This window comes from Habropoda laboriosa, unplaced genomic scaffold, assembly GCF_001263275.1.
Source record: "Habropoda laboriosa isolate 0110345459 unplaced genomic scaffold, ASM126327v1 scaffold102, whole genome shotgun sequence".
Taxonomy (NCBI): domain Eukaryota; kingdom Metazoa; phylum Arthropoda; class Insecta; order Hymenoptera; family Apidae; genus Habropoda; species Habropoda laboriosa.
Genome location: NW_017100262.1, coordinates 3190432 through 3210377, shown reverse-complemented (window position 1 = coordinate 3210377; position 19946 = coordinate 3190432). Strand labels below are relative to the sequence as shown.

The following is a 19946-nucleotide window of genomic DNA, read 5'->3' as shown; positions in this document are numbered from 1 at the left end:
CCACCAAGAGTGGGATGCATCTGCCCGACGCGTTTATACATGGCCATTATGGCGAAGTTTAATGGCCTGCGTTAACAGTACAGATGCTGGAGGATCGAATGTTCCTTCAGAACTGTTACGGGCGCCGGAGAAATTTTGTTTAGAGCCATTTCACCAAAGGTGTTCCTTCTCTGTGACGTTTCGCGGTAGAAATTGGTGACGACAGTTTCGTTGTACCGTTCGATAACGTTATTTTCGAGGAAAAATCGAACGCAAGAAGGTCGTTTCTTGCGCGTCGATGCAGAGTGGTTTGGAGAGTGAAGATTCTTCGAAAGTCTGACTTTTATGGATATTTACAGGAGAAACTTTGCTCGACTATTTACCTTCTTTTCTGGTTCCTTCGAGTATTTCTTCATTCTTACTTCCTTTCTTTTCATTTTTTGAACCTTCAACTCTTTTAACATACATAGGTCCGTGTGCGACCAACAAAATCGATACACTTCCTCTCACCAGAAGTAAGTCACACACGTAAATTCGAGTAAAATAGAATTTTGCGTGGAGGCAGAGAATTGGAGTAGCGACCTATTCATCTTTCCAACCCGTTCTATAGATCCACGTGCGACGAAATGAATCGATACACTTCCTCTCACATCGATTTACATGCGTGAATTTGAAGGAAATAGAATTTCCATAGAGGCAAAGAATAGTGACCTAGTCATCTCGACATGGTACGTAGTTAATACGATAGAAAATGGAACGCCTAGTGGATTATCTGTTGCGTTACGTTCCTTATAGGTGTCAGAGAAATTTCGTGCATACATTTACATGGCAACTTTGGTACGAACGGTAGGTGTAATAAAAATCGCCATTATAATTCCAATACGAAAGAGAAGAAATAAAATTCAACGGATGGAAGGGTCATTCTTTCAACGATCCATCGTTCACGGCTCTATTTAAATTCCATTCACGTTTATTAGCGACAGGTGTAGTATAAATTTAGCATGTTCAACGCTGATTTGCATCGACGAGAGGAAGAAAGAGAGAGAAAGACGACTTTCCATGTACCAAACGCACAGATTCCATCGGTCGATGGGCTTTCTAACCCTGATCTCTCGCTAGAAGGTGAAGGTCGCCTACATTTATTTCCTCCAAAGCTACGTCCTGGCCTGTATATTCATTAGTCACACCGTAACGCGTGATCGGTTCTCGATTAATTAAATCCTCCGTCGATTTTTCTCTCGATCCATCCTGGAATTCCATCTGTGCGTGCCTCTTTTTATCTCTCTCTCTCTCTCCCTATGATTTTCTCTCTTTCGTGCCTTCGAATCGAACGTCATCGTCGTTGGATTCCACAAAAAGGCGCATCTTCCTTTCAATCACTCGACGTCCTTCGAAACTCTTTCTTTTTTATTTTCCCCACTTTCAATCAATCCGGTCGGTGATATATTCATAAACTGACGTAAACAGTCGGGTTGGTCGTATGTACAGTGTGTAAGGAAAAAATCGAATCAATTTCGTGAGAATTGAAAGCATCCTTTGTCGAAACATTTCGCAGCACGCTTCTTGTTCGCTCCGTTTTGCAGGAAGAATGAGCTACACCCGGTGGAATGAATACTTGGATACACAAGAATGATCGATGATCGACGATAACTGTTTCTACATGTTTTCGCGAAACTCGTCTATTAATACTGTTTTTTTTCCTGCTTTTTTTTTTGTTGTTTATCGTGGAACTTTCTAAAAGCAAATTAACCAGGGGGAATTTCGAAAGGGAACGAACACGCTCCGCCCTGTTTTATCGAAACGCTTGATTTCCGGTTGGTGAAACGAAATCGACGCGACAACACAGGCAAATCGAATTGCAGATGCGCTCTGATGTAACGAAATTATAGCGATTATATACCCGAGTGGCAGGCGTAATCGCGGCGCAGAAAGGTTTCTCTGTCTCCGTGTCGAATTGACATTCTTCGAACGAAGGGAAATCGCGTTTCGCCGATCGTTAATTTAATATGTTTCGCGAAACTGTCGCTAAACTTTTACCGTTCGTTCTTCAGATTATTCCTTACAAGTAACAGGTAGCGATAGTTGAAACAATTCTACGGTCATTTTCTCCGTGAAATTTTACGCGTCTTCGAACCACTTCTCTCAGAAATGATAAGTCATTTTATGAACTGATAAGATACCTGTGTGACGCGACTTGTTTTCGAGCGTTGCAGTTACGCGAAAATACAGCGATTTTCACCTGTTAGCTTCGCGCGTAATTACGGAAGGAAGGACAATCTTGCAAACTGGAGAAATTTATCATGGCAATTTTTCTATTTATCCGTAAATTGGGAATTATCTGCGCGAATTTCTCAAAATCACGGTCACGTTCGACCTCGTTGATCAAATGGAACGTGGTGTTGCGCAAACACGAGGACGTTGCAGATAAAGAGACCGTGAGCAGGATGAAAAAACAGCGGAGAGGTTCCGTGGACAAGAGGAAATTTTTTAACGAAATGGAAGAATCGTACGATTCTTGTTTCGTGATAAACTCGTGACCTTATTAAGTGTAAGCTGGTTGTTATCGTTGGTTGTGCGGTTGTTTTGCCTTTCGGTCGATCACAATCGAGTAATCGAGTCGGCGAGACAATGAAACGGACGATTGTTACGCGTGTGAGAAATTCTTTGGAATTCTGTTTTCGTAAACCGTTTGTTATCTACGTTTTACAAATTCGAAGACACACGCAGGATAATCGTAGTGTAGATTAAGGGAAAGAAAAATGACGAGAGAGAATTAGTGAAATCATATTGCGTATGATTTTTTCGTTTGTTTCGTTGTTCTTTTTGCGAAATGTCGCGAAGAATCGTGACAAAGTGTCCGAGTGAAATTGCAAAAGGATAAACAGAGGTAACTAGGAGATCCTCTCGCGACGGATTATTACGCGCAATCGAGAAAACGTGCCAGGGACGAGCAAATAGTTTTGCTGGTGACAATTTGCAATAATTCGCGACGAATCTGTGTCGATGACTGGGGCTTTCTCTAGTATGGCATGGATCGAGATTTTGTAACTGGGTCTACTTTGCTCGATGTTACAAATAAAGTCGACGAAATGTTTCTGTAGGTATTCTTCTTCGAAAGGAGTTCTAAGAGAAATTCGAATTATCAGATAAATTCGATTATCTTCGAAGGAAATTTGTTGGATTTCAATTCGTAAATATTTTTCTTTGGGAGAATAAATTCTGAAAAAAGTCAAAGTTATCGTGTAAATTCAATTATCTTCAAAGGAAATTCGTCGGATTTCAATTCGTAAATATTTTTCTTTGGGAGAATAAAGTCTAAAAGAAATTCAAACTATCGTGTAAATTCAATTATCTTCAAACGAGAAATTCACGAGATTTCAATTCGTAAATATTTTTCTTCGGAAGAAAATAAATTCTGAAAAAGTCAAAGTTATCGTGTAAATTCAATTATCTTCAAAGGAAATTCGTCGGATTTCAATTCGTAAATATTTTTCTTTGGGAGAATAAATCCTAAATGAAATCCAAATTATCGTGTAAATTCAATTATCTTCAAACGAGAAATTCACGAGATTTCAATTCGTAAATATTTTTCTTCGGAAGAAAAGATTTAGAGAAAATTCGAATTGTCAGGTAAATTCAATTATCTTCAAAGGAGATTCGTTGGATTTCAATTCATAAATATTTTCCTTTGGAAGGAAGGATTCTAAGAAAAATCCAAATTATCATGTAAATTCAATTATCTTCAAAGGAAATCCATGAGATTTCAATTCGTAAACACTTTCTTTTGGTCCTAAATCGACGATAAATCCACGAGATGCATGTTAGAATTTCATCGGATGTCACTTACAACTATCTTTCTTCGAAAAAATGCCCAGAAAATATTGTCCTGAATTGATGATAATTACCATCTGCCTTGGTGAACAACACGTAGACGAAATAGGCGACGATCAGGCCGCCGATCAGCGTCAGCATCTCCGCGATGAGTTCCAGCAACATTTATCACGCGTTTCACATCGTATTTCCGTCTGATAAGGTGACGAACGGTTTGCTCGCACTTTCCAGATGACGTTGCCTTATCGTTATAAACAACATATTCCCAGTAACACGTTTCTTTTTCACTTCTTCTCAACAAAATTCCGTTCGATCACTTGGAAAAACAAATTAATCACACCGATCTATCGAAAGAAGAGAAACAATAAAAATTAAGAAACCTTCCTCTATCACTTCTTCCAAGTAAGTTTACCTCGACCTTTTTACGTTTACTCTTTGTATAATTCATAAGAGAAACATTAAGATACACAAAGAGTTCTCCGGAGAACGTTCGACACGGAGGAAAGAGAGCCACTTCCGTCGCCGTTATTCGGCGATCTTTCCTATCCACCTGTAACTTTCTCGTTTTTTCATGATCACCGCTAATACCGGAAGCACGTCTCAGCTTTAACCACCTGGCAATTTTCGATTATTGAGGAAAAAAATTACCGCCGGTCGCGGTGAATTCGAGTAAAGATCTCTCCGCGAAGAAGTTCGCCTGATTCGATTTACTTTACTTTTCCCTCCAACGATCGTAATTACACTTTCGATCCTCCGGATCGATTATACCGGCTATCTGTTTAAATCGCTCGTGATAATACTTCTTCTTCTTCTTCTCGTTTTAACGACACACAGTGAAATAGAAGCAAACTTTTCGTTCACCATCGTCGATTCGCGTAATTATCGAACACGGTATACACCTGTACACACACACATAGAGAGAGAAAGAGAATATGCAAACGTGAAGTACATACGTCGAAGCAAATGAAGTCAGTGAGAACGGCCTTTAAACCTTCATTTGAATAGTCGCTCGACGACGACAGTCCTCTGAACTTTGAGATTTCCCGTTCTCGGACGCGCGAGTGTCTGTGTGCGTGGCTTGTCAACGGGTTATCTTCGCTATCATCGTTACGATTGTCGTCATCGATAATTACTCGTGCGTTTCTCTTATTTGCTTTTTTTCTCTCTCTTCCATTCGTTTTTTCTCTTCGCCGCGTTTCAATCGGACTCGTGGAGGTTACACAACCGGTAAGAAATGTTTTATCCCCGCAAGAAAACCGGAATATTATGTTTATTTCTCGAACGATTAACCCGCGAGAATTTATTTACCGGGTATGTACACGGCCGAGAGCGAGGAGGAGGAATATATAGTTGGGGGAGAAAAAAATCGCGCCGGGAGATATGCACGCTGCTGCTGCATTCGCGCGCGAGCTAATCGAATCGCCACGGTTCACGCGCAAATCGCTGTCACCTTTTTTCTGCCAGAGACCAGGCGAAACTTCGTCGGGGGAACAGTTTTAATGGCCGCAATCGTCGTAATTGCCTTGGCAGGTTGTTGCGTAATCGACGTTTTGATATTTCTCCTTGGAGTTCGGCGCGGTAAAGAATAGAACCGCGTTGCTTCATTTTAATTACCGATTAAGAGTGTCTAATTTTATTAGAGCGAAAGCTGTCCGTGGTGGAAGATAGCGTGGTTGTTGAGAGACATTGTAGTTGAAACGATATCTATTTGACAGAGACGAAATTTGGGGGAATGGAAAGTTTGAAGAATTTGGTAAAAGGGAGAAGACGGTGAAGAATTTCGGAAATTGTCCGAAGGGGACGAAATCCGCCTGATTTTTTAGAAATAAACTCTAATTCTTGATTAGAGCGAAAGCTGTTTTTAATGGAAAATAGTGTAACTATGATAAGAAATAAAAATGGAAAATTGTATTTAAAATGGCACTCAAAAGAGACGAAAGCTCGAAAAATGGAAAACTGGGAAGAAATCATATTTAAAATGGCACTCGAAAGAGACGAAAGCTCTAAAAATGGAAAAACTGGGAAAAAATTATATTTAAAATGGCACTCGAAAGAGACGAAAGCTCGAAAATGGAAGAAACTGGGAAAAAATTATATTTAAAATGGCACTCGAAAGAGACGAAAGCTCTAAAAATGGAAAAACTGGGAAAAAATTATATTTAAAATGGCACTCGAAAGAGACGAAAGCTCTAAAAATGGAAAAACTGGGAAAAAATTATATTTAAAATGGCACTCGAAAGAGACGAAAGCTCTAAAAATGGAAAAACTGGGAAAAAAGCTCGAAAAATAAAAAACTATAAAAAAAATAATATTCAAAATGACATCTACTCAAAGGAGACGAAATCTCGATAAACGGAAGGTTTGAAAAATCCAGTAAATGGAAAGAGACACTGAGAAATTCCTGAAGCTATTCAAAGCGGACGAAATCCGCCTTCAGTCGAAGATGATCGAGCGATGGTCGACGCATGGCTTCGTTCCTTCCCCTTTCCCTCCTTATCCAAGCCAATTATCGTTTTCCTAGCGTGACGTGAACGTCGTCGATACAGGTGTAAGCGTCCTGCTATCAGAAACGAAGCGACAGAACTAGTTGTTTACATCGATCCTACCTGATCGAATTGAAGAGAATATCTCGTACCGCAAAAAGAGGCGATTAAAAAACAGCAACTATTGATTCTAATATTCATTCGTTTTCTTCCCACCTTGAATCCTACTTCTACCTATCTTATCTCTCAAGGCCGCAATTAACGAACGATTAGTTGACCCAGGTAAGCGATTGAAATTATCTATCGCATATTTAAGCAACAAAGAACTTCTATTACGAGTATCCTCTACCTTTCGATACGATCTTTTCTAACCTAAAAACCCGACTCAATCGAAAGAACAAAAAAAGACAAAACCTGGACGATCCTGGAGGAAATAACTCTTTGTGTATCTTTCGTTATAAATCTACAGAAGGAAGAAATATTTACAATAAATTCCAGTTGTTTTTTCGTTAAGCTTCAAGTTTGTTTCCGTTTGTTAGATTCACTTTAGGATTTCACTTTCAAACACTGGAACACAGAGGGTAGACAGGTTCGAAGGGGCACGTTTCCCCCATTGATCCTTCCAAAGAGACACTTTTGTTCACGTAACTCCGGTGGGTTAGGTGGTTTAGTTCGGATGATTTTTTTAGGTGGAAATGGGCAGGTTCAGGTGTGTAAACGCGACGTGAAAAGACGAATCGAACGATCGCCGCGGAACCGGCGAAATCGCTGAGAAACCGTGTGTGTGTGTAATCGCAGGCCTGCGCCGCTCGCGACTGAGCCTTTGCCAAAGCGGCCTGATACGCGAGCTACGTACCCCACATACGCCGCTCTGTACGGCTTCTCTTTTAGTGGGGGATACTTTTGCAAGGGAACCTACATTTTCTAAAATCGACGGTCGTCTTCCGGACGATCGCGTGGCTGTGGATCAACGTACATCGCTGTTCCAGCAATTCTGCGATAGTTTTCTGCAATTTTCGGAGGAATTGAAGCGTAATCGCATTGTGCGTCTCAGTTTATTTTGTTGTATTCGTTTTGTTAATGTACCGAGTGTCTTTTTTCGAATTTTTAAATTAGAGTATTTTTGGAAATATTAGGTTGCCGAGATAATTTTAGTCTAATTATAGATCGATACAAAATTTAGTCAATAATCAAATATACATTGCTACGATCAATTTGGGGATTTAAATAACGAATTATAAATATCGAGAATTTAAATCAAATTGTGATCGTAAAAATATAGATCCATATAAAATTAATTTAATAATCGAATATATATTGCTGCGATCAGTTTGGGGATTTAAATAACGAATTATAAATATCGAGAATTTAAATCAAATTGTGATCGTAAAAATATAGATCCATATAAAATTAATTTAATAATCGAATATATATTGCTGCGATCAGTTTGGGGATTTAAATAACGAATTATAAATATCGAGAATTTAAATCAAATTGTGATCGTAAAAATATAGATCCATATAAAATTAATTTAATAATCGAATATATATTGCTGCGATCAGTTTGGGGATTTAAATAACGAATTATAAATATCGAGAATTTAAATCAAATTGTGATCGTAAAAATATAGATCCATATAAAATTAATTTAATAATCGAATATATATTGCTGCGATCAGTTTGGGGATTTAAATAACGAATTATAAATATCGAGAATTTAAATCAAATTGTGATCGTAAAAATATAGATCCATATAAAATTAATTTAATAATCGAATATATATTGCTGCGATCAGTTTGGGGATTTAAATAACGAATTATAAATATCGAGAATTTAAATCAAATTGTGATCGTAAAAATATAGATCCATATAAAATTAATGTAATAATCGAATATATATTGCTACGATCAATTTGGGGATTTAAATAACGAATTATAAATATCGAGAATTTAAATCAAATTGTGATCGTAAAAATATAGATCCATATAAAATTAATTTAATAATCGAATATATATTGCTACGATCAATTTGGGGATTTAAATAACGAATTATAAATATCGAGAATTTAAATCAAATTAAGATGGTAAAAATATAGATCCATATAAAATTAATGTAATAATCGAATATATATTGCTGCGATCAGTTTGGGGATTTAAATAACGAATTATAAATATCGAGAATTTAAATCAAATTAAGATGGTAAAAATATAGATCCATATAAAATTAATGTAATAATCGAATATATATTGCTGCGATCAGTTTGGGGATTTAAATAACGAATTATAAATATTGAGAATTTTAATGAAATTGTGATTGTAAAAATATAGATCCATATAAAATTGATTTAATAATCGAATATATATTGCTACGATCAATTTGGGGATTTAAGTGATAAATTATAAATATTGAGAATTTAAATGAAATTGTGATTGTAAAAATATAGATCCATATAAAATTAATTTAATAATCGAATATATATTGCTGCGATCAGTTTGGGGATTTAAATAACGAATTATAAATATTGAAAATTTAAATGAAAGTATGTTAATGAAATAGAAATATTGTTAATTTCTGGAGTTTGAATTTGGTTTCGTAATTAATTTCTGTCAGCAATAATCGAGTATTGCCAATGTGGAATTAACTCGTCATTGGTTCACAAATACTTGAAACACATTGGTACATTTATTGAGATTTAATCGTGATTTTTCAAGTATATTTATTAATTTTCAATCGTACTCTCGTGCCTGTGTTGAACGCGAAATAAATTATGTCCACATTTGCAAGGTTATAATGTTGATTATAATATGTACTCATTTCTAATTATAAACTGGAAACACTTAATTTCTGCTTGAGACGTGAACCCAATTAACATACCATCCGATAGCTTTTGTTTCGCTGTATCGGACTTGTTGTGGAATTTTTCGGCTCGCATTAGCAACAATAAACCCTCAATTAAGAAACGACGGACTCTCGAGCGAATTTCAACACATGTTCCTCATAATTTAGTCATAATTCAAAAAAATATTTGTGCCGCATATGGTAAAGGTTGCCACAGGAACAGCACAAAAGTAGTTAAAAAAACAAACAAACCGATGCATTAATTTCACGTAAATACCAGCTGTATTTTCCCTAATTTGAGAATAATATTATTTTCGAAAAATACACTCCTGTGTTCGATTATTAATAATTTCCAAACACTCCAGATATGTTCGATCCGAATCACCGTTCTCTGTTATCGCTGATTAGTTAAAGCACTTTCGAACATGAAATTTGTCACACACGTAGTCGCAGAGGAAACGAAACGTCGCCATCGATTCATCGAAAAAGGCTATTATCAGAATCTGATCGTCCTTGTAAACGATAGAATTAAATCATCGTTATCAGATTCGATGGAAAAGTTTCGAGATACACAAAACAAGCCGGTCTATTATCTGTTAATCTAACGCAGATACCTGGTTCGAATACAATCGTCCTCTGATAAAAACTTTATTACCGTCGTCGAGCTTCATGTGCAGGTGAGAACAGTGAATAGAAGTGGGACTTTAAGAAACACTCGATGGTAGAATATATCGAGCGATCCGGCCTCCTCGATCGAATTGTGTAAACTGTAATAAACGAAGATAGAGCTTCGCGCCATTGTATGCAAAACGCCTTTCGGGGGCTGTTTTATGCGTGATAAATATTGATGGAAGACATTTTACCACAGTAGTTTACACACGCAACATGGTACAGTTAGATGTTGAAAGCGTTGCGTTCAGCGAGAATCGAAGGAAAAAAAAAGAACGAAGAAGAAAATAATTGGTGGCACTGTATAATCTTCATTGTTACTCACGGTTGATTGGTGTACGAAACGGAAATTAGAGATAACACAGATTCTACGATTAGCTGGAAGAGGTCAATGTAGAGTCTGATTATTTATGAGTTACCTTTGTTGGTGGTGTTTTTTTTTTCCATAATTTTTCTTAGGAGCGAATACACGACGAACGTGATGACGTGTAACTGTGTATTTAATCACGGTTGCTTCTTGGTAAAGGAAGAAGAAAAAAAGTGATCTTTTCCGGAATACAGATAAGGCGGACTTTCCTTTAGTCTGTGACTCATTTTCTTATGCAATCGACAAACAAGCCATTCTATTTAAGATTATTGTCCTGAAATCGCTACATCCTCCATTGTTTCTTGCTGCAGCTAGATCGTCCTTCGATCGAAGAGTCGTCAGTGATTCATTTTACAGACATTACGCGAAATGAGTAATCGTTGCAAAGTGCCTAAGAATTATTTTTCACGAATTTTTGAAAATAGCCGAAGACTCGGTGAAACTTAAAAATTCTGTAAAATCTCATTTTTTGGAAATAAGAGTGCATCGAAATACTTGCATTGAAACGAAGATTTAAAATTCGCGAGTCATTCATTTCACGGACATTAGGCGAACTGAGTATTCGTTGCAAAGTGCCTAAGAATTATTTTTCACGAATTTTTGAAAATACTCAATAAGTCTGTGAAACCGGAGAATTGTACAAAATTGTCATTCTTCGGAGATAAGTGTGTATCAAAGTACTTATACAGAAACGATGACCTTAAGTTACGAGATAAGTAAATGAGACGGTGTACGAGAGCGTAGACTTTGAAATATAGTGTGAGCACGCTGACGAATGATACTTGAGGAAATAGCGGAGGGAAGTTATCAGTCGAACCTCTTTAGTGACTCCGTAGTTAATAGAATGCCACGAAAGCTGTGATTATCACCGAAATTAATGATCGTTCCTAACAACGATCTAACGTGGGAAACGAATTTCTTCTCGAGCTAATAAATCTTACAAATCCTTCTCGATCATTTATATATTTCTACTTGCGAGTAAAAAATTCATCGAATCTATTTTTCAACATTTGTAAAGCTTCAGGAAGCTTCTGAGAACGTTTTACACGAGTCATATCTACGAACGTTCATGTAAAACGCATGCGAACGAGGGCACAACGTCGCCGGTGTATGGCTTTTACACATGCCGTTTAGCGCGGTAATCGCTTTTCCATGCAAATAAGTATCTTTCATACACGACGTTTCGTCGCTTTTGTACTATCAACAATTCCTTCGAACGGTTTCTTTTTATACACACCGTTCCGAGGTCACGGTGACCCGAAAAAGAGCGCTTGAAATTTCCTCGCGAAACACGAATTCTGATTTTTTTCAACCACTTAACCCGTTCGAAAATGAGCACGAATTTTTCGTGGGTATTTGACTTTTTTCTTTTTCTTTTTGTTCGCCGTTGTTGCACGGTCCTCTTGTGCGGTTCGTCAATTTACAAGTCACTCCACTCGAGCAGAGAGCCCTTTACGTGAGAGAGAAAGGGCTCGAAAGAGGGCGAATTTAGCCGGATGAAATGGCGATTTCGATGCAAGGAACATCGATCGACATCGTGACAACGTATCAAAGCTTATTACTTCGATTTTTATCAATGAAATCTCCTCCAGTGTTCGATCATTTAACGAGTGTTATCTGTGAAATTCGATCGTTGCCATTTTTCAATTATTTCCATTTCGAAGTTGTTTCCTTTTTTAATTATTCCCATTTTTCAAACTGAATTCTCTTTTTCCGCGTTTGGTTACCGAACGAGTGTTATCTGTGAAATTCGATCGTAGCCATTTTTCAATTATTTCCATTTCTCACACCGAAATCTCTTTTTTCACGTTCACTTCTTTAGCGAGTGTTATCCGTGTGAAATTCGATCTTTGCCACTTTTCTATTACTTCCATTTTTCAACGCAGAATTGATTTCACACTACTTTGCATAGCGATGAGAAAGAGATTCCTCGAATTCTCACTAGAATAGTAATCTGCAATGGAGCGTCACAGTTTTACGGTCTCAACGACTCCTCTCTAAGGAGATCTCCGCCCGTGGGAAGGTAAAAAACGTCGAACAGACATCGCCGACGACAACGATGATTTCTGTGCCATTTTACGTAACTCGCGAAGCTAGGTCGTTCGTAGCTTGTTCACACTCGTAATCGAACGATTACGTTCGAAACGAAAGAAAGAAAAAAAAACCGAAAAAAACACGTTGTATTATGTATTTCAGCTATTCGAACAGTCATTTGTATTCTAATCAGCTGTTAATCGTCACGACGCTTTAATGTTACGATTTTATTAGTCGCGATAAATCGCTGGGTCATTGAGAATGCAATAATTCTTTCGAACAGCTCGACGGAATCGTCCAAAAACACGCGAACCTCGTGTTTTATGATACGTTAAGTCTATCGTGTTTGTTTTAAGAGATTTTCGTAAAAAATGCGCCTGCCAGTATGTTACCATAAAGTACAGCGGCGCCTGGAGCACGCAACCCGTTCTACATCGCTGCATAGCTGGTATCGTCGAGATAAATCAACTTGCGTACTTATTTTGAGACTTTTCCTAGCCTTTCGGAACGTTTCGATACTTTTGAAAACTATCTAGAGACTGTGAAGTAGACAACTGAGGAATGATTGTTCGACGTGTGAATGTACGTGTCATACAGGGTGTCTCGAATTGAATATGCAAACGTGACGTGAAGAATAGAATGTCGGGTACTCACTTTTCAAAGACAATTGCAGAGTCACGGCCAGACGTGTGAGTGCATCGACCAAGGGTGTAATATATATTTCCAGAAGCTTGTCATCTGTTAATTAGCGTTAGTCGAGTAGTTAGTTCGAGTGAGGAAACCTGCAATTACCAGTCGACGTCCTCGCGATTGCTTCTTTGATCTTTTTCATTCGGCACTGTTATATTCTCTTAATTGCCTGTGTAAGACACACATTTAGTTCTTCGATACAGGGTGACTCAAAGTTCGAATAAAAAACATTTTTATGCTTGAAATTTTCAACGTGAAAACTTTCACATGAAAATCATCCAGAAATTTGGAGAACACTTTCGAAATACACTTTAAATTGAAAATTGTTTTTATCGTACTTCTGTTGTTGAGTAAATTTTGAAATGTTGCGTTGGCAGTTTGAAACGAAACACCCTGTACAGAAAGTAGTGGTCGTTTTTCTCACAACTTGTGTTTCATAGCATTTAGCCGAACATACGTTTTGTTGCGGGGCAACCAAGCGTCAAAGAAGCAATCGAGATGCTCGAGAGTTAATTGGCAAGTGGGCAGTGCCGTGTTTTAAAGAGGGATCGAGGGTGAAAAGAAGCGATCGAGATGGCCGGTAGTTAATTGTTAAGTAGGTAAGAGATACGCAGTGGGCAGAAAATACTGCCGTGATTGGCGATTGAGAAAGGAATTCGAGGCTCTTCAGGCACGTAGATCTTCGTTCAACGTGTTCGTTGATCCTCTGCAGATGGCAGCATTGTTTCGTTACACACCGGATGCACGTACTATGTCTCATCGCAGTTTAAAAAAATACAATTTTACTCGTCTCAGAATGGAAAATCAATTCACCTCTGTTCCCTGCTCAGTCTATTCCTATTTACAAGAATTAACCCTTCAAGTGCCTTTTTGGCTTTCGAAAAATAAATTAAATTGAAACATACGAAAATGAACAGGTAACTTTAGATCGAAGATTTTAGATTAATTATGAAAAATAGATCAGAGATCTGGAAATGAGCGAACTCTCAGTCCAGTAGAAAAAGTTAAGAAAGAAAACGTAAGAGAAAATTGAAATTTACGCATGAAACGTTAGAATCGATTCAAGTTTTGCAAAAGTGGACATTTCTTTTTTCCAAATTTGGCAAAATTTTTTAGAAGGATTAACCGTCACAGGAGGTTCAGCTGTATAGTGTAAGTGTAGCAGAAAGAAGTTTTCTTACATTTTAACTTACATGCTGGATGATCGTACAAACGATCGATCGGCGTGTCATCAACGTTGCCGATCAAGCCTTCCACTATCTTCTCGACGAAGTCTCGGACCGTTTCCATCGCGTTCGCCTCTTCTTTCTCCGCGGCCAAACCGTATCCCGAACTGGTAGCTGCATTTTCCACTCCTGCAACGAACAATCATTTTTTTCTTTTTCAATTTATCTCACGCTTAACTCGTAGCGCTCACGGTCAGATCGGATGAAATTTCAGGAAGAACGATCGACGTTAACTCGGATTTAATACGTTCCCTCGATCGTTAAAATCAAGGACACGCCGTTTAATTCACCATTTCAATTCTTCTTTTAATTGGAAACGGAAGATACCATTATCTCGAATCGCGGCTATTATGGTTTATTTCAATCACCACAAAGTGTTTGATCAAGTTTAAAATGAAGACGATTCTATGTTAGCGAAGAACAGCTGCCCCTAGCGATTTCATTTTAAACTGGGTCATCGAGCATCGGTACGGCATCATTAACATAACTTTTACCTTATCAGCGTGATACATAACTACTTTACGGCGAAAACATTTCCATAAAATGGACAAAAGACACCAAGTAACGTTTCGCACGTTAGAATCAAAGTAGAACTTGGAATTATCTTTCCATAAATACGTCGTTCACGCTATGTTACTCGGTAAATTTAACAGAGATATCGACGAAGAATTGTCACGTTTTACGAAACAATTTCACATTTTCTCAAGCACTTGAGCTGTCACAGCTTTTCCTTTTACGCCGACGTGTCGACTCCAATTTTCAATTGCGTAAAGTGTTAAATAAATGGGGGAAAAGAATAGAAGAAGGAGGGAACTTACTCATTCATGCGGCAAAAACTTTCTCTCTCCGTCAAAACTCGCGCTCGTTCCCGCACGAAACGCGCCGCGGTAGGCGCATTTTTTCCAAGGAAAAATGAACACTCGACGCGCCGTTTGTTTACAACTTACCGGCGCGGTGCGCGGAGTTTCGAGTATCGATATACGAGAGCAAAGTTAGACGCGGCGCGATCGCGAATCCCTGTCCAACTGACACGGCCGGCCGCTTTCTAAACGAAAGTATCGACAACCATTAAAGATCTACCAGCTTCGTTCATTTTTTTTCTCTCTTCTTCTCTTTTCTTTTTCCCCTCGCTACGTTTGTAACCGCATTCTCTCGGACCGAGTACCGCAAGACCGGTATATTTATCAGTTATCACGCGGCTTCGAGGCCGCTCGAGCGCGAACAGACATCGATCTTCGCTCGAGGATACCCAGGCGTCCTGCCTCCGGCGTCTCGGTACCTCTCTGTCTCTCTCTGGCTCCGCCGAATTTTATCCGTCCCCTCTTCACCATCGATTAACGTTGTTTACGGTTCCAAGTTTTTTGCGGAGTCTTGGCGATTTTTTCTTTTATCTTTGGGCCAATTTTAACGAAGATTTATCCGCGAGATCCTTCTGTGATCTTTCGTGCCTGAACTTTGGTTCGGTTTTGATATTGAGTTCTCTGTTCTGTAATTTTGTTGCACGTTTCGAATTTTGGGTCAATTCTTTTTATCGATGGAAGGGTGTTTTTGAAACGTTGAACGTTCTCAGTTTTTTTAATTTCGATGCACTTTTCTGTGATCTTTCAGGCCTGAATTGTGGACCAATTTTGAAATTGAGTTCTCAGTTTTCTAATTTCGCTGCACTTTTCTCTAATCTGTGCCTGAATTTTTGATCAATTTTTCCCCCACTGATAGGAGAGTAATTTTTCTTTATTTTAATCGAAAATTAAGTTTACCACCGTTTTCACTTGCAACTCAAGTCACCTCGAATCACCACAGTTTCCATTTCCAGTCACCAAAAGATTCGAACTCTTCTTAAGGAAGTCGTTTAAAACTCCTAAGCAGCAAACTGGCAGCCCGTTCCACTCCGCGAACCTTTCGAAACCAGACGTCCACTTTTTGCCCGGTTCTTCACATCATCCCGTTCCACGAGACACGCTAATGTCCGTCAGTTTTCAGCCTTGATTAGGTATCGCGACTTTCGCGCGCTTCTGCCGTCCTTGTCTGCTATTTTCCATTTCTAAACGTGCAAACCGGTTAACCGACGTCTTGCGGACACTCCATCTCGAGGCTTCTATTTAAAAAAAATCCAACGTTGAACTCCACTTAGAAAGAGAAATATCGAAGAAAACCAAGCTTCTCCTGTATTTTCACCAAACGGGACCTGCTTTCACGGAACGCACGTCCGACTTCCGTCCTTCGACGACTTCTCTTCGCGTGCACGTTGCAATTATCAATGGCGATTCGTTTCGAACGGACCCTGGCAGTCACCTTGGTGTTGCACAACAATTCCCGTGTAACACAAGAATATACCAGCTGTACTGATATTCCTCCGACGAAAATACACGTAGAATGAAATTGTCCGAATGGAGGAGGAGGAAGAAAAACAAAAAGGAGGAGAGAGGAGAGGTGGAAAAAATGTGGTTTGACGTTGAGGATCAACTCGTTTCGCGCGAATGGATTCCTTCCAGGGATGCGAGTAACGGACGAAACGACGAAAGAAACTGGCGGAAAGATTACGGGAGTCCGCGATGTTACTCCCAGGAGTACTGGAGCAGAACTGAGGTTCGCCACCTCGGGCCCGGGAGACAATAAGACCGATGAGCGCGCGGGAGTTCCGCTTACAAGCGGCCCGAAAACCCAGAGGAATTCAGTCCCGCGGATTCTAATCGATTCTGCGTACAAGATTTTCCGATATCGCTCGTATTCCCGATGTAGGATTATCTATACTGCTGGAAAATGACTTTTTTTCAGTTTATTTGTAGAACGGTGGTTTCTAAGTAATTGGCTCTTTTTTTTTTATGTAACAAAGAAAGTGAAACGTGATTTGTAGGTAGAGAGTTGAATTGCAAATTGTGTGGTTTGTTCGTAAGTACAACTTTCATAACTATTAGGACACTAATTATGTACAGAAAATTGTACGTGTACGGTTCAAATTACACTTCTTTGGTAGATTTAGTGTTAAATGTGAGCGGAAGTGTATGTGAGGTGTATTACGAGATTTCTGGACGAAGTAGATCTTTATGGATCTTAGTAATTCTGTAACGATTGTTTAGATTTTCTTTGTATCGATGCTTACGAACGGAAGTGTACTTTTGGAAGTGTAGATTATAAAATGTTCATTTCCTCTCCAATTTGAATTCGTTCGAACAAACTATTTGCAAAGGAATTCTCTAAAGGCCTTCGTTCGATTGATGCGTCCGGAAGTGAAGGTAATACGGAAAGATAAGAAGAAACTGGAGATTTTTGAATAATTTTTGAAGATTCTAAAAATCGTCGTTTAATAAATTCGTCAAAATATGAAGATAGTAGAAAAAAGATTGCATCTATCTACTGGTTTTTGCGACCGTTTTCTTCTCGTTACTCATGAATTTAAGATCAACAGCACTCGAGGGACATGGCCGCGAGACCGAAGCAAGCGGCAGGATCTGGTTTTCTGAAATTTCGCACGGCGGAATGCGACGAGATCCTCGCTCCCCGGTTTCCTAGAAGAAATAACGAGCGTGGATCTTTGGGCTCGCGAAAAACGACGAACAGGGACAAAAGTGTTCGGCGTGGACGATGGTTGCGGCCATGTTTGGCGAAAGAACAGATCCTTGGAATAGGTCGGTGGTAGAAACGGAGAAACCAGACGCGTGCATCGGTGTATAAAGAAAGAACGGCTCCGTTTTGGACAAGCCATCGGCGATCCTGTCTTCTCTCAAACGATACCGTGATTCTAGTAACTCGAACCGACCGTCCATCTTAATTGACTGTTAATTAGCGCCGCGGAGGATTGCGTTTCGGTCTTTTCTCGCACGCGAGCGCAATTTTCCTCTCGAATCGTGGATGTGTAGGCGTGAAGCTTGGGTGCTTTGGAAGTGAAAATTTGAAAGTTTGAAGGTTTGGAGATTTGAAAATTTGGGGATATGAATATTTGAGAATTTGCATGTTTGAAAATTTAAATATTTGAAAATATGAAAGTTTGGAGATTTGGAAATTTGGGAATTTGAGAATTTGAAAATATGAAAGTTGGAAAATTTAAAGGTTTGGAGATTTGGAAATTTGGGGATCGAATATTTGGAAATTCGAAAATGTGAATATTTGGAAATACGAAAGTTTAAAAATTTCAAAGTCCGGAAATTGAAATATTTGAAAGTGTGAATATTTGCAAATTTGATTATTCCGAAGTCTGAAAATTTGAAAGTTTGAAGCGCCTCCACTTAAAAGCTGCCGCTTTCCCGTCACGATTTCCCCAAAGCCCTCATTACTATTCCTCGACACACACAATTCGCGCGCAGATTCGAAACCTAACAACGGAACTCGCCGTATCTCCCGACCAGTTTCGTTCCTGCCCAACATTTTCATATACAATTGACCCGCATCGCGCCAGTTCTCCAGTTACTCCGTAACGGAGGCGAAAAGATACGCGTGAATCGTACCCCGTCGAGAGACTGTTGAATTTTTCGCGAACGAAGAAAAGCCAGTTTCCACGAGAATCCACCGCTATCTCTCGGCTATCATCTGTTTAAACCGAGCTCGTTCCCGATCAAACGGTCCGATACGATTCACGCGGAAAAGATCGTAAGCCTGTGCAACGAACAATGAGCATTGCGGGTAATCCAGCGTGAGATATTTTTGCGACCCGTTCTTATTGTTGCCTCTTCCGTTACACGACTTTTCTGGCTTAGGAACAAGGACGGTCGTCGTCAGCCAACTCTTCTCGATGGCACAATGGTGCCTCGAGAGTCACTGATTCCAGTCCTCTGGAATCACCGGCGTCAATTAACATTTCATTCCGCGACTTTCTCGACCCGCTATTCCGGACTAATTTCGTTTTTCTTCAATTTTTCTATCTGCCTACCTGAATCACCGCTGTCACGGATTTCTGACTTTGGTGTGTAACGTTTTAAGATCTTCCTTGCTTCCTCAGACAAAAGCTTAGACAAATTGAGGTGATTATACGTACAAGTGTTTCGTTTTGTACGAACACACGGACTCGTGAATTTCATTTAACTTCTTAATTGACGAAGATGAATTTAATTGGCCACTTAAACGAACAAAATTTAACTTGCAATAATTCAGATTGATCAACATTTTAATTAGTAAGAATTAAAGAGCAGGTTGTTAATTCAAATTTCAATCGAAATGAACGTGTCAGTTTCTAACAACGCGATGAAAATTTACGAAGGCAGGTTCGAAAGTTTAATCAAGTCCTAGAGACTCGTCTAAATGGCGAGGAGCGAGTTCTGTTTGCCGAATCGTGGAAACTCGTTCGCAATTTCTCGCTCCTCCTCGTCTCATCCACGACAAAGATGCAATTAATTCCATCTCTCGCTCTGTATGCACAGTGTGCATCGATTCGTCGATCGTTCACCGCGCCCACGGCTTCCAACCTGCAAATCAATTTCCGTAGAAGGGTCAACTATTGACCAGATTGCCGGCTTCGAGTTGTATTGGTAGCGTAGCTGGTTGGTGGACAAATCTTTCGAAGTTGCTTCTTTCCAAGGGACTGCATTAGCGAGGAACACTCAGGAATGTTCCACCCCGTTCGTCGACTTGAAAACTGCATTATTTATCAGGGATCGTCGAATGGATTTTCCTGGGAACCCGAGGGACGTTGATTTTCTTGAATTCGCCGTTGAATTTACCACGATTCGCTATTTCTATTCGACAACGGTGAATTATTCACCGGGGTTTTTTGCCCCGAGTGGGAAATTTTAAGCGAACTTTCGAGTAAGGATGATTCAACAGGTATACTGTTATCGCCTCCGTGAAATTTGGGGCAATTTTTCGAACGTAGTTGCTTTCTCGTTCCACAGCTTCTTCC

At 39.2% G+C, this 19946-nt stretch overlaps 1 protein-coding gene across 1 annotated transcript in view; it reads right to left on the bottom strand.

The window, feature by feature from the left end:
* LOC108572993 overlaps positions 1-19946 on the bottom strand; it is a 50303-nt gene that overhangs the window by 8319 nt on the left and 22038 nt on the right. Inside the window, 2 exon segments of the mRNA XM_017935340.1 lie at positions 12855-12938; positions 14084-14245. Coding sequence (XP_017790829.1) covers positions 12855-12938; positions 14084-14245 — 246 coding nt within the window.